At 37.1% G+C, this 13,957-nt stretch overlaps 3 protein-coding genes and 1 non-coding gene across 5 annotated transcripts; all 4 read right to left on the bottom strand.

The window, feature by feature from the left end:
• Nucleotides 1-671: 671 nt before the first annotated feature.
• On the bottom strand, nucleotides 672-5,382 carry LOC105645663 (Pentatricopeptide repeat (PPR) superfamily protein). Of its 2 annotated transcripts, XM_012231320.4 has the most exons (12): nucleotides 4,850-5,376; nucleotides 4,586-4,749; nucleotides 4,428-4,505; nucleotides 4,238-4,317; nucleotides 3,882-3,966; nucleotides 3,132-3,548; nucleotides 2,428-2,535; nucleotides 2,028-2,095; nucleotides 1,820-1,907; nucleotides 1,626-1,697; nucleotides 1,484-1,537; nucleotides 672-1,275 (listed from the first exon to the last, which is right to left on the bottom strand). In XM_012231320.4, exons 1-12 carry the CDS (start codon nucleotides 5,271-5,273, stop codon nucleotides 1,195-1,197), a joined length of 1,719 nt encoding a protein of 572 aa, XP_012086710.1. In that variant the 5' UTR covers nucleotides 5,274-5,376; the 3' UTR covers nucleotides 672-1,194. The 2 variants fall into 2 exon arrangements, 1 of the variants encoding a protein (XP_012086710.1); XR_016320654.1 differs by lacking the exons at nucleotides 672-1,275; nucleotides 1,484-1,537 and having other exon boundaries at nucleotides 1,671-1,697; nucleotides 2,005-2,095; nucleotides 4,850-5,382.
• A 144-nt stretch (nucleotides 5,383-5,526) lies between these two features.
• TRNAA-CGC (transfer RNA alanine (anticodon CGC)) lies at nucleotides 5,527-5,599 on the bottom strand. The gene has a single exon. It is a non-coding gene; the product is annotated as a tRNA-Ala (tRNA).
• A 541-nt stretch (nucleotides 5,600-6,140) lies between these two features.
• On the bottom strand, nucleotides 6,141-10,249 carry LOC105645665 (uncharacterized). The gene is made up of 7 exons (XM_012231321.4): nucleotides 9,976-10,249; nucleotides 9,252-9,343; nucleotides 9,096-9,157; nucleotides 8,917-9,006; nucleotides 8,672-8,811; nucleotides 6,883-6,937; nucleotides 6,141-6,611 (listed from the first exon to the last, which is right to left on the bottom strand). The coding sequence occupies exons 2-7, from the start codon at nucleotides 9,316-9,318 to the stop codon at nucleotides 6,423-6,425; spliced, it is 603 nt and encodes a 200-aa protein (XP_012086711.1). The 5' UTR covers nucleotides 9,319-9,343; nucleotides 9,976-10,249; the 3' UTR covers nucleotides 6,141-6,422.
• A 467-nt stretch (nucleotides 10,250-10,716) lies between these two features.
• LOC149497244 (nucleoside diphosphate kinase III, chloroplastic/mitochondrial-like) lies at nucleotides 10,717-13,755 on the bottom strand. Its single transcript, XM_089720828.1, has 7 exons — nucleotides 13,565-13,755; nucleotides 13,110-13,247; nucleotides 11,955-11,992; nucleotides 11,791-11,841; nucleotides 11,457-11,624; nucleotides 11,265-11,377; nucleotides 10,717-11,067 (listed from the first exon to the last, which is right to left on the bottom strand). Exons 1-7 carry the CDS (start codon nucleotides 13,644-13,646, stop codon nucleotides 10,947-10,949), a joined length of 711 nt encoding a protein of 236 aa, XP_089576954.1. The 5' UTR covers nucleotides 13,647-13,755; the 3' UTR covers nucleotides 10,717-10,946.
• Between the last annotated feature and the right edge of the window lie 202 nt (nucleotides 13,756-13,957).

Raw genomic sequence — 13,957 nt, 5'->3', positions numbered from 1 at the left:
GCTCGAGTCGGAATCCTCCCTGCAGCAATAATGTTATATTTCGAAACCCTTACGTTACAGGTAAAATTTGCCTAAAATGGAGTCAATTAGAAAGGACATTAAGACCCAAATCTTTGAATCTTCCTAGTCCACTCAATTTAGAGAGACTATTTAATGCACCTCATGGATGTGAAAGAAAAAAGAAATTACATAATAATCGAAGACTCTAGATTGCATGTTGCTACACTAAGCTTTCCCACTACCATCCAGCCTTTTCAATTCTAAAATAATCACTATACTTTTCATGCAAAAGAAGCTAAGGCTGATAAAGCTGAACCAAACTAATAAAAGATGAAGCTGAAGCCTTTTACCATATACAAAGAGATGTGAAGGAAAGAAGTCAGAACAAACGAAGACAAGCAAAGCTAATATATTAATGTTACTTGGACCAACAGCAAAGCTAATTAGGTGTGCTGCTTAAGTAGTTGATTGACTAAGAATGCAAATGGTTGAGTCACCGTGAATGAAGCCAGAGTGCCATCTATTTTTAAATTCCTATTACCAAATGGTCGGTAATGACTTAATAAGGGCAATCCAATTACAAGTCTATTAGGATATGAGTATTGAGAAGACCAAAATATGTGTGTGCTACCAAAAGAGAAAAGAGTGGCTGAAGCCAAGGACGAGAGAGATGGGCACAGTTTTTGAGTTTATTCTTTGTTTAATCTTGGTTAAGTTGTCCAGAATTGCTCTTAGGCAAATGTGGATTGGTTCCTGCTTCTTTCTGCAGAAATAATCAGAATTTCTCATGTACAATATACCAGAAATAGGAAAGTAGTGGAGCGATCCTCTATTTGTACAAACATTTTTCCTGCTCACACTATACGAACAGGCAAAGGTTATCAATTATCATGATTTTCAAAAAGAGAGAGAATGAGTAATATTAACCTATTAAACATAAAATCACCTAATACCTCGAGCCACTCGAATGACTTGCTGGAGTAGTTTCAAGCTGTAGCACATCTAAACACCTACCTTCTGATAGTCCATTTCCAGATGTGCATAGATTTCATTCCACATAACAGGAACTGTTGCCAGCTTTCAAAGATATTCAGCTGATGAAAGGTTTTCTGGAGCAGAAACATGAGATCCATAACACTGCAAAACTTGCAGACTTGAAACTGGTTAATGCAAGCTGATATCCAGTAAAAATGTCTAGACACTCTCTGAAGATATTGGCTGGTAACTGAGAAGTCTCTCAGCCTCATCATTTGCTTCAGCTTGTAGCCTCCATCTCTGCGTTAAATAAAAATGAAAAGGTAACGAGTCACTGTATGTCCCTTGTGAAATGCAGGATGCAAAGAAAGTAGAAAGAAACTCCAAGTGAAAAGAATTTTGCAGAGGAAAACAACTCAAAACAATGTAGAGAAAATTCAAATATACTAATTTACATAATTACACAAACTGTGTCAGAAGATTCAGAAGAAGAAAAGATTAAATGTACCTCTTCAAGGTTTTCTAGTTCCATTATTTGTTCTATCTGCTCCGCAATGCTTTCCTGCAAAAACAGAACTGCTACATCAAGTAACCTTATATAATTAAGAGACCAGGGATAAGGAAAGGGTACATAAACAAGTATCACCTACCGCATTGCTCACTGATTCAGCAGCAAGAACATCTGAGTCCATTTCCACCTCAATTTCAATCATTGAAGAAATCTGAAAATTGAATTTTTAGCATGAATTAGCAATCCAATTTGAGAAAAGCACAAAAAAGAAGGGGGTGAGGGTGGAGGTCTAGGTAGCAGATGAATGGTTTTTTACTCGTGCAGATCACATACTCTTGCATAGCTATCAATTAGTTCTATCCGTCCCTTGAGGGAATTTTCTAAGCTTTCTCGTACCCTTTTTACCCTCGTTCTCCGAGTCCTGAAAAGAAAGATACAGATCTTTCACATTAGTCAAGTTGAAGAGGAAACTAAACACATTTACACTGTAAGCAAAATAGTATGCACTTAGAAATTACTAGTAACATCAAGAGGGTTCTACCGATAGGAAGGTTCTCCAACAGCAAAGATTTTGTTCTCCAGCTGACACATCCGAGCCAACATCCAAACCTATATGTTCAACAAATTTATTTTACAAAGAATTTTAAGTATCATTTTTTAGTGTACTAAATAATGGCTTAAAAAAAAGGTGAACTTGCTTCCTTGTTTGTTAGAATTGGTCAACCTTAGACTATTTGTAGAACTTCAAATTAGATTCGAAGGGGCCCTGTTACAGGTAAGTGTGTCCAACAATTTTTTTCCGAGCTTGGGTTTCAAACAGAACAATGGGGTACTTCAGTTATCGAAATACAAAATTATCTTCCACATCTCACATGGCACAGCTCAAAAGAGCTAACAATAGAACTATGAAAATACTGAAATCACAACATGTGGGAGCGTACCTCTTTTTCGGCAGCTTCTTTTAGGTCCTTGATGCGAGACTGAAGTACATCATATTGAGATAATAGCTGCTGCTTGATAGCAAATGCATCCACTGATCTCTGAGGAAGCTGAAACAATCAAAGAATGACCATTCATGTTGTGTCCTCTTGGGAAGAATCCTGAACCATCTCTATATATGTAGTTAAACAAACAGATCATAGAAGTAAATAAAACCACCCATATTGCACAATGTGAAATTATTTTGACCAACTAATATTAGCAGTGAGCCGGAAGGTCCATAAATGCAGCAACCTAAATAAGTTGACTAGATAGAGTGTTCTACCAATTCTGTAAAACTGAGAATTTGGAGCTGATTTAGGGACCAGATGTATCAACAAACTAGTTTGAGGAGCATAGGTTTTGGGAGAAGTCACAGATTGCCCCCAAGTTTAAACTGAATCTGAAGAAAAAGGAGGGATAGAATCGTTCGTTCTTGTTGATCAACAATATATTAGATCAATATCCAATCTTCTCTTCCAGATACAGAGAATTGAAGACATGGAGAATGAAACAAATTCTGCCAATAGATGGCAGTCTTAAACAAGGAGATTGGGAGCTAGATGGAAAATCTTAAACAAGTGCTTGTAATCCTAAAGTGAGAATTTAACATAAAACGAAATGCCAAAGAAAAATTGTTTGAAGAAAACAGAAGAATCTAGCCCACCTGATTCAACTGAGGGAAAACCAGCGTATTCAATGTAGCTCCAACACCAAGAGATGCAATGGTAGCCACAGAAAGGAATTGAGGTAGGCTGGGATCAATAATTCCAGATGCAGCATCTCCAGTAGCAAGAACAGCAAGCAGTGGAATGAGGACTGTGGGGTTAAGTAAAGAAAGCTTTCCATCTTTTACGGGGGCTCTCAGTAAAATTGATTCCCTACCATTTTCATGGTTTGTCAGGCACATAGGTTCCCCAGGGTATGTCTTGGGGGGCTTTGGCCTAAATTTAAAGGGGCCCACATTTCTATAAACATTTGATGGAGCAGAAGCAATAGTTACTCTTTCTCCTTCTTGTGCTGGGAGATCAACTGTTTTGGTAGCAAACCTGTGTGTACGTGCTATTCCAGAAGGGGTCTGCACCTGAAAAGTGAAATGTGTACAAAAGGAAAAAGTTCACAAGTGAAAGAGGGCAGTAAGGTAAGGGCAGACTGATGGATCTAATTTGAAGACTGATCTCTTCATCAATACAAGGTTAGTTATTTATAGTTAAACTCTTGCAATTGACCAATAAAAGAATAAGGTAGACAACAGAAATTAGTAGGTATCAAATGCCTTATAAATCTTATAGTTCAAAGTTTTCTGAGTAAACGGAAATTCCTAATCAGAACTATAAGAAACATGAAATGTGCATTTAAGGTTAAAACCAAAACAAAAAATAACAATAACAATAAAAATAAAAATAAAAAACTGTACCACAATGGAATGAACAGCTGCAGGAATGGTTCGCTTCATTATCTGCAGAAACCTTAGCCCCTTTTCCCATACTGGAAGGTCCTTGCTGCGTTCGGCAGGAGGAGTTCCTTAGAAAAGTGAATATCCCAGGATCAACATCATACACAAATATATCATTTGATCACAAAAACACTGAAATATTGTAAGAGAATATATCAATTTTTGAATAATACATGTCCTTGTTGAACAGTAGATGCTTTAGATATGATATTGGCCATGGATTTCAAATAATTACAAGCAGAACGGAAAAGATACCACACTAATTCAACAGTATATCAGTTTACTTATTGAAACAATAAATACGGAAGTAAACCAACCTGATTTCCTCCGAGTTTATAGTAGTTATGTCTCCAGAAACAAGCTCATACTGATAACGGCACTTTGAACAAGATGCAATCTGCACCAAATAAAAAAATTATGTGAATAGTGAGAAGCAAGACCCTAGAAGCAGGATTATGTCTTGAATTGAGACCAAAGCCAAGCCATTAGGAAAGCTCGTGTCGATACCTGAATACCATGCTGAGGTTGTGCAACGGCAACAGCTATCATACAAGTTGGACATCTCACAACCTTCCCGAAAGGAACCTGAAAAATATCCAAAAAAAGATGTATTATCAAACAAAATGACCATAGAAATGAAAAGAAGGCCCGTCATTAGTTCTTACCTCTTCACCAGGAGATACTCCCACTCGACAAATATAATCAATCACCTTAAGTGCGTCTGAGACCTTCAATGATGAAGCAAGACACTGAACTAAAACTGTGTAAACACTCACATCTGGCCTCGACCACTTCCATCTTTCCAGCAGAGGGCCACTTTCACTAACACCTGAAACCACGCATCGCCCACATAAAAATTCTCCTCAATTTCAAAACCGTATTGAAATATCATAGAAGAAAAAGGAAATGTTAGAAACAGATGAACGGACCTTGATCAAAACTCGAACGCATGGCATAGAAGATAGATAAGGCCAGTTCAACATTGTTCCTATCAAGCGCGGCGGCTATAATGCGGCAACAATCGGAGACGCTAACTACGCCACTACTTATGTTAGAAATGTCGGCGATTATCTGGATCGCTTCATTAGCGTCTTTAGCAGCAGAGACTCGGCCAAGCAACTCCTCGTCATTCGATAACAGTACGTCCAGGGCAGAGTTTCCTTCGCTGAGTGAAGCTCTTGCTTTGAGAACTCTCGAAGAGGAAAAGATTGAATGGTTGAAGCCAGTAGCAGCTAGTAAGAGAGATAAGAGAGAGTAATTGGACTTTGGATAAGATTCAGAGAATTTAGGGAGAGGGAGGTGAGGAGGGTGAGAAAGGCGAGAGAGCCAAGGAGAGCCTAAGTTCAAAGTCATATTTTATGGGGAAGGCAGAGAATTTCTTTTTTTGGTTAACGGGAAAGGTCTCTGGTTACTATAAGTCTTTGCTCGTTGGTTTTGGGAAGAAGAAACAGATGAAGAGATTAGAAACGAGAGGCTGTTAGGACAGGCGGGGAGTGATGTGAAGTGTACGATTAGGAGTCGTAGATTATTTTCAGCCGTTCAGATTAAATTACATGCGGGAACGATTCTAATAGACTGATGAGAGTTTAAAAAACAAAAAATTGTTTGGAGCTGCGGAGAATCGAACTCCGTACCTCTCGCATGCGAAGCGAGCGCTCTACCATATGAGCTACAACCCCATGTTGATATCCTCTTAATTAAGTTAATTGATTTCACCTGCTTTATTAATTTGAACCACCGTCGTTAGTTGTCAAGTATAACTTTATTAATGGGAATTCGAATTCATAGGGTAAGGTCACTGCGAACAGCATGTCTGTTATATAGGTGTTTTCATTGAGTTTTGACCATCCTAAAATGTTGAAAGCAAAAATTTAAAAACAGTTCTTTCTACCTCCCATTCAAAAGTGTAAGATAATCGAGCCCAAATTAATCAATCACTGCATTAGTAACAATATTTTCTGCCAATTGAAACACCAACATAGACTTGGTACATGTTATCGGTCAAGATATCAAAAGAAGCTGCAGAAAGAGACAAAAGAACTTGCCCTTTCTCCCGTCATAACATCAGCAAATCCTCGTAATCACTAGCTAATCGACCAGGCTAAAAGAGTAACCATCTTCAACAAAGCCCAAATCAATTATGGACACGTTCTTAAACAGGACTTCTACTCTCCACTGTCAACACTCGAAGTGGCGTATGAGAACAACCATACGCAAAGCTATCAAAAAAAGCACGAACATTTAATATAAATGATCCTGTAATGATATACAATGCCGCCAAAGAAGCACCAAGGTGAAAGTTGTTCTTGAATATAACCATGCAAAACTGAATTTTAACAACTGAACAACCAACGGTTTTACATAGCCAACTCAGCTGGCCTAACCACCAACAAATAGCAATGCAGGAAGACGTGAGCACCTTTTGCTTTAGCACCAAGACTAAGACGTGCTTGAACAAGCACCAAAACATCCCGCTTCAATTGACACCTAGTAATCTAAGCATCAGTTGCCAAATCGACCTCTTGCCCATGGCACCCTTGGTCGACCACCAATGCCATTGCACTGTACACCATTGTTCCGCCTTGACAAGACTCTCATCCTTTCTTCCTTCATGTTGGCAAACCTTGAATCTAGCGTTTGAGGCCTTGGTTTAACACCTCCATCTCCTTGCTGCTGAAGCTGCTGTGGCGACTGCAAAGAAAAACAAACAAGGTCAACATCATCTTGCCACTCTCAGTGGCATTTTGCCATTGCTATTGCATACTAGTAGATCACAAAGAGTAAGACAAAAGTGCAATAGGATCCAATGTCCAGTCGAATTGTCTTTTATTGAGAAACCAATCAAATCAATCTAAAAGGCAGAGTAATGTAACTTCAGCAGAAATCCAAAAAATTTAACATAGATACATTACAACGGAACATCTCGGACAAAGTCCAAGAGAGTTATGAGATGGAAGAATACCTTTGCAGCAAAGCCCCCATTTCCAGCCTTCCTCTGAACCATAAAAGCTCCAGTCCTGCATGCAGAAATTAACAAAAATGACTCTAAAACAAATAATACTCAAGCACCCAGATTCCAAGATGAGAATAAAGTCCTTCCACACTTGACAATTTGCAGCGTAGTTAGTGTCATAAAACTCGTGCGGATACAATTTGATTTGGTTGAGACAAGAGTCTTACCATAATTATTAAAATTACATCCAACTAAGACAAACTAAGACAAACCATTTTAGGAAACAAATGTCAGTTGAATAAAAGTGAAGACAAAGCCAGTTCTCTGCACTTTTCATTTCTTGTAATCCCACGAAAATATTTGAAATTACAGATGATAATCTGGACTTCAAGTCTTGACTTGAATGCTTTGCTACCAAAATAGAGGACCACCACCATATAGCAACATGACTGAATGGGAACTACGCATTTGCAAGACTTCAAAACAGATCAATAAGCAGAAGAGTGCAACTTCCAGTACTAAGGTTGCAAATAGTACCACCACACAGAAGCCACAAAGCTTGTGCAGGAAAAAAAAAGATTTATGATCCCCATCCAATGCGTTAAATGAATGCTTGGAGCTTATCTCCACAAAGTTATTCCAAGTTAATCAACTGAAGCACATAAAATCCAAAACACAATGCTCCTTTTCTTTTAAGCCCAAAAGCAGCCATTTTCATAACCAATATCATTGTGTCAACTCCTTCACAGCACACCCCATCAAAAGATGACCCAGTCATGCAACAGGCAGGTGATAAAAAAAGGAAGACCGAGATGATTGAAGCATTAACTAAATAACTGAGGAAGTTCCATACTGCAGAAGTCTACTTATCACTAACTCCAGGCCATAAAGAACAAAGATCCCCAAAAGTAATCTTCCCCATTCATGAAAATAATGAAATTTTAGGGCGTCAAAAGGGAGAAACACAGGATAGGTGAACCACCAGAAAATCAACCTAAATGCTCAATGAAAAAGTGGGCATTCTAACCACAGAAAAGCAAAACACTAAGAAAAATCACCATCAGTGATGGCAACATGATTCATACCCTTCACAATAACAGAGAATAAAAAATAACACCAGGATCTAGAGATGAAGAATGGGTCCGAAAAGGTATCCACCAATTACCCACTTGTGCACAGTCCACCCAATGCATAAGACATATATCTCTTCACACGACATTTGTGCAAACATCACCTCAGCATATCAATTTTTGATGCATTTTCATAACCGCCACACCTTTACTCTGTTTAATGCAGCATTCATTTAAAGCATTTCATAAGCCAACGCCTTCAAATTAAATTTACTTCAATCATATAAAATCCATTACTTTCAAAGCCTACCAAAATGCTTAAGCATCAACTTCCAACATACCAAAATGACACAACATCCACTTCTAAACAACCATATCCATCAAACGAGAGATGCATTCACCATTCATCCTAATTGATAAACATCACACTGCAGGAATTCTACTTTGTATAATTTGCACAGATGCCATCAATAACTAGGACTCCAAAATAGGTCACTCGTCAAGTGTCAATAAACCAATAGCATATTTGAATTCCACAAAACTATGTGACCCAACAACAAATATTAACCAGAAGACCACATGGCAGATGTCATCATAGTTACCTGCAAGAAGCCCATGATAGACCATCACAATTAGATTAGCAACTCTGGTTGCCATGCTTCACCCAATTGTTCTAAAATCAAAGTTGAAATATATAATAATAACATGAAACTGAAAAGGCATAATACCTTGCTTTGTCTGAATTAGCCGCCACATTACGGTCAAAAGGCTTATTGCGAAAAGGAGCAACTGCAGCCTTCCTTGCAACCTCAGTTGTTAAATGAAATCGATTTCCCTGGAAATTCGACCTTCTTTGAGCTAAAGCCCCCTGATCAGCAAAATATGAATAAAATGGATAGAAAGCAATTATTGACTCATCAACCAGTCAAAATATGTGCAAAATTAGCATATATTAGCAGGAGTAGCTATATACCTGCCGAACGAAGGGTCTTGAGTCCATATAACGCCGCACCTTCAAAGCTTTCTCTCGTACAGGATTATTAAAAACTTTCTGACTTTTATTCTGCCAAAAAAGAGACTTCCAAGATCAATCACATGCAGAATATCTAGAACAAGGTATGAAGAGCGTGTTTCTATGGACAAGTTCCATACCGGAGCACTTCGCTGCTTCTTAGCTTTAATTGTTGTGTTTTTAGACATTTTGATGATGTCATCTAAACAACATAAACACAATATGTATAAGCAATAAGAAAACAACAATGAATAGGGAAAAAACTAGTCTAAGTCAATACTTTCAAACAAGCATACCTAATGGCATGTCCAATTTCTTCTCCGTGTTAGCAATTTCCTCACGTGTAAGTGGTTTGGTGGCCATCTGACACAGTAAAATTAAGTCGTGGCTGTAAACAAGCACGAAAAATACGACCATTAAAAATGGAGAGCGATATTTGATACCAAAGCAAGACATAGCAAACATGAAGAACAAGTTCTTCAAAGGGAGGAAGCAGGGGCAGTACAGCAAGCAAAACAAAAAAATTGCAGCACTATTAGAAACGAAAATATTCATAACCGATGAAGAGAAACCAGAAATCAAACTTACAAAAAAATTTCTGGAAATCAGCCGCAACTAATCGTAAAAAGAGAATTTAGAAATCAAAGCACTATCACAAACCCAATCTGGAATAAAAACACATCATAATCAAAATCTATAACCGATATCGTATATCGATTTACGATTTCTATTGCTTTGCTTAAAAACCAAAAGCAAGCTCAAGTATAATCTAAAAAGCGAATCGACTCATTAGAGCTGTCATTCTCAAAGGGAATCCACTTTATGTTGCTTACTATCAATCAAACAAAAGCATAGCACTTAATATTGATAATTAACACAAAACTTGTAGGAAAAACAAACAGAGAATAACCTTAGGGTTTCCAATTCAATGGCCCAAAAACAATTAAACAATCCAATCAACAAAATTACATCTATAAAAATAAAGAGAAGATACACGCATCGTCACATAGAGAAACTTACAGATTTTTAACGAGACTGTCGAAGTTGAAGGAGAAATTGAAAACGTTTTAGGGTTCGGGCTACCAAAAACTGTTTCGAAGTTTCGGGACAACGAAGAAGATGCTTCCCCGAGGGATGCCACAGGAGTAAATGAGTTTTGACGTAAGGCTAGACAATCGATTAATCGATTAATATATATTTATATGAAAAAACAATAGAGAAGAAATTGTTATGCAGGCAACGCTCGGCGGAATTCAATCGGGAATTGTTCAAGTAATGGTTAAAAGAGTCACAATTAGATTTCAAGTCCGCCCTGAAATACCGGAATTATTGCGTAACCTCATCTTTTTTTGACGCAATAATTGCCTTTGCATAATAATCTGGTGAGGATGCGTCCTGGAAAAACATTATTTTAGAGGTTATAACGTGTGTCATTATTGGTTTTAATTTGATAAATTAGGTTTTTTTTTTATTTGAGAGAACAAGTTAAATTATTAGTTTAAGACGGTGGTTGAATTAATTTAAGAAATAAATTTTTGATCCTTTTTCCTTTGTATTGGTCATAAAATGACTCGATCATATTTGGTCAATTTCAAGTTGCTTAAATTTTATTAGATTTCTATAAATTATCAAATTCGAACTACAATTAAAAGGAGAAAAAATTATGAATCTGTCACGCAATATAATTTATTTAAACCGTAAATAAATAAATAAATAAACTGTCATTTCACTTGAGCATAATGTATTCCAAAATAAACAATATGGAGACAAAAATTAGAATAGGTATTATCATTAAATCATTGATTGGAGTTCATGACAAAACAAAGGTGGAATAAATTATTGCTAAATTTCAATCTTCGCTTGTTGATCGTAGCGAAGGAATATTGTCACTCACCTTGGCAGAACCAATCTTATTCTACCAATTATGATTCTCCCCCACCCTATCGGTGGGACCTAAATTCCTGAATTAAATGTCAAAACAAATATCTCCATCAGTTTCCATAGATCCACTTCTCAGCATTGCTTGTGTACTTGACCAATTCCTCTGGTTTGAACCACAAGGCAATCTCATCCTTGGCTGTTTCTGGTCCGTCGCTTCCATGGATGATATTTCTATATGGCAAAACAATAATAATCTTAAAATGGTAATGTAAATGCACAACATTAAGCACATCAGGGAAGCAATAACACAATTGTCACTGAATGCCGATTGCTAGATGTAGTTTACACAAGACGCAAGCAGTGGCAAGTGCAATTTCTTATGAAAATCAAGAAATAGTGATGTTTTTTGACTAAATTCAAAATGATACCTGCCAACAATTACGGCTAGGTCACCTCTGATGGTTCCGGGTTCTGATTTCTGGGGATCAGTGGCTCCAATGAGTTTCCGCCCGTATCTGATCACCCCTTCTCCTTCCCAAACCTGCATAAGTTGAATCAGTTTGCAGGACTCAAAAATAGAGGTTGAAAAATATTAAGCGGAGGATTCAGGGTATTCATACCATGGCAACAACGGGGCCTGAGCTAAGGAAGTCACAGAGACCATTAAAGAATGGTCTTTCCTTCAGATCATGATAATGCTTCTGAGCAAAGTCCTTCGAGGGAACTACTATCTTAATTGCTACAAGCTTGAACCCTTTACGTTCAAATCGAGATATGACCTCTGCAATCTGCAAAAAAAGTTTAAATAACATGCCAAGCAGCAATAATCTACAAGAAACAAATACTAAAAGACATCTAAACAAGTAGCAAATACAATATAACATTATTAAAGTTTAGAGCTAAGGAAGGTAAAGGCCCGCTTGGTAGTAAACAAAAGTGAAATGCATGTCTTACCAGCCCTCTCTGCACTCCATCCGGCTTAATTGCAATGAAAGTGCGCTCCAGCTAAATATAGAATCAGAGATTGTATTATTTATCTTCTAACAAAATGAAGGAAAAAAAAAAGAAAGAACTAAGGGGATGTATATGGATAAAGAATGAAAAACTGATTAGAGTACCTCAGCAGCATGTGCCTCCTGTTCTTGGAGCATGTAAACTACAAAAAGAAAAGTTAAAAATCATAGATTAAGTAAACAGGGGGGAAAGAATGCAGTAACAGTATCATGCAACCAAAAGAATACACAGAACAGTGCTATTACAACGTCACTGCCCTCCACATTTTTTTTCTATCATTCTACTCAAAAGATTTAGAAAAGGTACTTTTAAATTTATGATTTTAATTATAAAATGATAAAAATTTAATTAAATATCACAGGAGAGCAAGTATGTGATGCAAATCCCACATCGCTTGAAATGAGGAGGTGCTCATGAGCTTATAAAAAGCTAAAGCCCTTCCCGTTCGTGTCATTATATTGTGGCTTTTATACCACGTTGTGGGCCTCACAGTTTATCGTTTCTTTTTCGCCACACAGTTTATCGTTTCTTTTTCTAAATAGTGGCTTGTTAGTATAAAATATTATAAGATGCATTATAAAAGTTCTACAATTGAGCTTGCGCTTGTCTGAAAATGTAATCAGCTCGTTCAGCCCAGCTTGAGTTAGCCTATTACAAGCTGACCTTAAAGCTTTGAGCTTTTATTGAGACAAGCGTGTGCTTAATTAAGCTCCTTAAATAGGTGAATAGACGAGTCTGAACTTCTCAAAACTTGGCTTGACTTAGACTCGTTTGCACCCCTATCTAGAACCAATTTCACAATGGATCCAGAAATTTTTACATTGGTGATAAAGAATTGAAAAAGAGGCAACTTATTAGATATGGATCTGAATGCATGCAGTATGTGTGAAGAATAAACAGAAAAGAGGGGATCTGCATAAATTTTGATCAGCTGAGAATTACAATGGTCGCCGACACACTTAGGGATTCAGGTGCAATGTATGGCAGAAATTTTGGAGAAACAGTCAAGTCTAAAATCCATCCCATGCCTAAAGTTTCACTCAATTCTTATATTATCTCTTTCTCCACCCAGATTCTTTACATTTAAGCCAGCATCTCCCTAGCTACCTCTCTTCACTCTCGCACACACAAAGTAGGAGAAATATGCACGTCAGTTTTATAAATTTCCAAATCAAATGTCTAGATAATGCTGAAAGAGACTGTAATTATAAAAAAAGTCCACATGTAAGTGGAGAAAGAAAACTTTTTCAATCCAAAACCTGCAGCAGGAATTGCAAGGACTCCAGAAATCCATTGTGCAGAAGCATTTGAGGAACCAGTCCTTCCAAAAGCGGAAGCTAAGAACGGCGCCTTTCCACTGAATGAAACCGCCGCAGCTGCAGCCACAGCTCGTCCTTCTACAAATAAAATAGATCAAGAAAAACAATAATATTAAAGAGATTTCATCAACACCAAAATAAACTCATATTTGATTTTTTAATTGCAGAATATCAAACTCTCATATAGGATATCAAAAACGGAAAAAAAATATTCAAAAATATAGGAATCTCAAAAAAATTGATATCAAAGATTAACCAGAAACAAATCAAGCACGAAAAGATTTATCATATGAGATTCCACATTACAATCATGTGAAAACAGATTTAAAAAATAAAAAACTCGATAAAACTAAAAATTAATAGATTGAAAAAAATGTAAAAGAGAGTGGATGTACCAGAGTAGAAGCGAGAGCCCTTAGAAGCTGAAACAAGAGACCTGGTGGCTCTAGAAGCAGATCTCAAAATCTGAGAACTCATGTTTTTTAGAATAAGAGACGTGAAGTAGAGGCACGAAGAGCAAACGAAATGAAGAACAGCTGATAGCCTGATAAGAGTGAGAGAGTGAAAGCTATGTGTGGATACAACATATAAGGTTTGATTTGGTTTGGTTTGGTTTTTGATATCGTCAGGTCAAACCCTACCCGAAATGTGAGATAATCCGTCAAATCTAACTAACGGCTTTAGATTTTGTTTGAGGGATTACTTAAGGTTTTTGAAAACCAAATTAAATAATTTGGAACATGATTGCAATTTGTACTTGGTAAGGTACTAAAAAAAGAAAATCAATT

The sequence above is a fragment of the Jatropha curcas genome, chromosome 4 (genome assembly GCF_041381405.1).
Source record: "Jatropha curcas cultivar XTBG-Jc1 chromosome 4, XTBG_Jcur_1.0, whole genome shotgun sequence".
Taxonomy (NCBI): Eukaryota; Viridiplantae; Streptophyta; class Magnoliopsida; order Malpighiales; family Euphorbiaceae; genus Jatropha; species Jatropha curcas.
The sequence above is the reverse complement of the archived record's forward strand: the minus strand, read 5'-3'. Positions and strand labels throughout refer to the sequence as shown.

What these genes read in the sequence shown, in the direction of transcription:
- LOC105645663 (XM_012231320.4), bottom strand. Translation starts at nt 5,273, where the DNA reads ATGACTTTGAACTTAGGCTCTCCTTGGCTCTCTCGCCTTTCTCACCCT. An exon ending in GCGTTCGAGTTTTGATCAAG is followed by an intron (nt 4,750 to 4,849) that starts GTCCGTTCATCT and finishes GCGTGGTTTCAG; the next exon opens with GTGTTAGTGAAAGTGGCCCT. An exon ending in AACCTCAGCATGGTATTCAG is followed by an intron (nt 4,318 to 4,427) that starts GTATCGACACGA and finishes TATTTGGTGCAG; the next exon opens with ATTGCATCTTGTTCAAAGTG.
- LOC105645665 (XM_012231321.4), bottom strand. Translation starts at nt 9,318, where the DNA reads ATGGCCACCAAACCACTTACACGTGAGGAAATTGCTAACACGGAGAAG. An exon ending in CAAGACCCTTCGTTCGGCAG is followed by an intron (nt 8,812 to 8,916) that starts GTATATAGCTAC and finishes TTTGCTGATCAG; the next exon opens with GGGGCTTTAGCTCAAAGAAG. An exon ending in GCTAATTCAGACAAAGCAAG is followed by an intron (nt 6,938 to 8,671) that starts GTATTATGCCTT and finishes TTCTGCATGCAG; the next exon opens with GACTGGAGCTTTTATGGTTC.
- LOC149497244 (XM_089720828.1), bottom strand. Translation starts at nt 13,646, where the DNA reads ATGAGTTCTCAGATTTTGAGATCTGCTTCTAGAGCCACCAGGTCTCTT. An exon ending in CCTTGCAATTCCTGCTGCAG is followed by an intron (nt 11,993 to 13,109) that starts GTTTTGGATTGA and finishes TTCTTTTTGTAG; the next exon opens with TTTACATGCTCCAAGAACAG. An exon ending in CTAGCCGTAATTGTTGGCAG is followed by an intron (nt 11,068 to 11,264) that starts GTATCATTTTGA and finishes TTTGCCATATAG; the next exon opens with AAATATCATCCATGGAAGCG.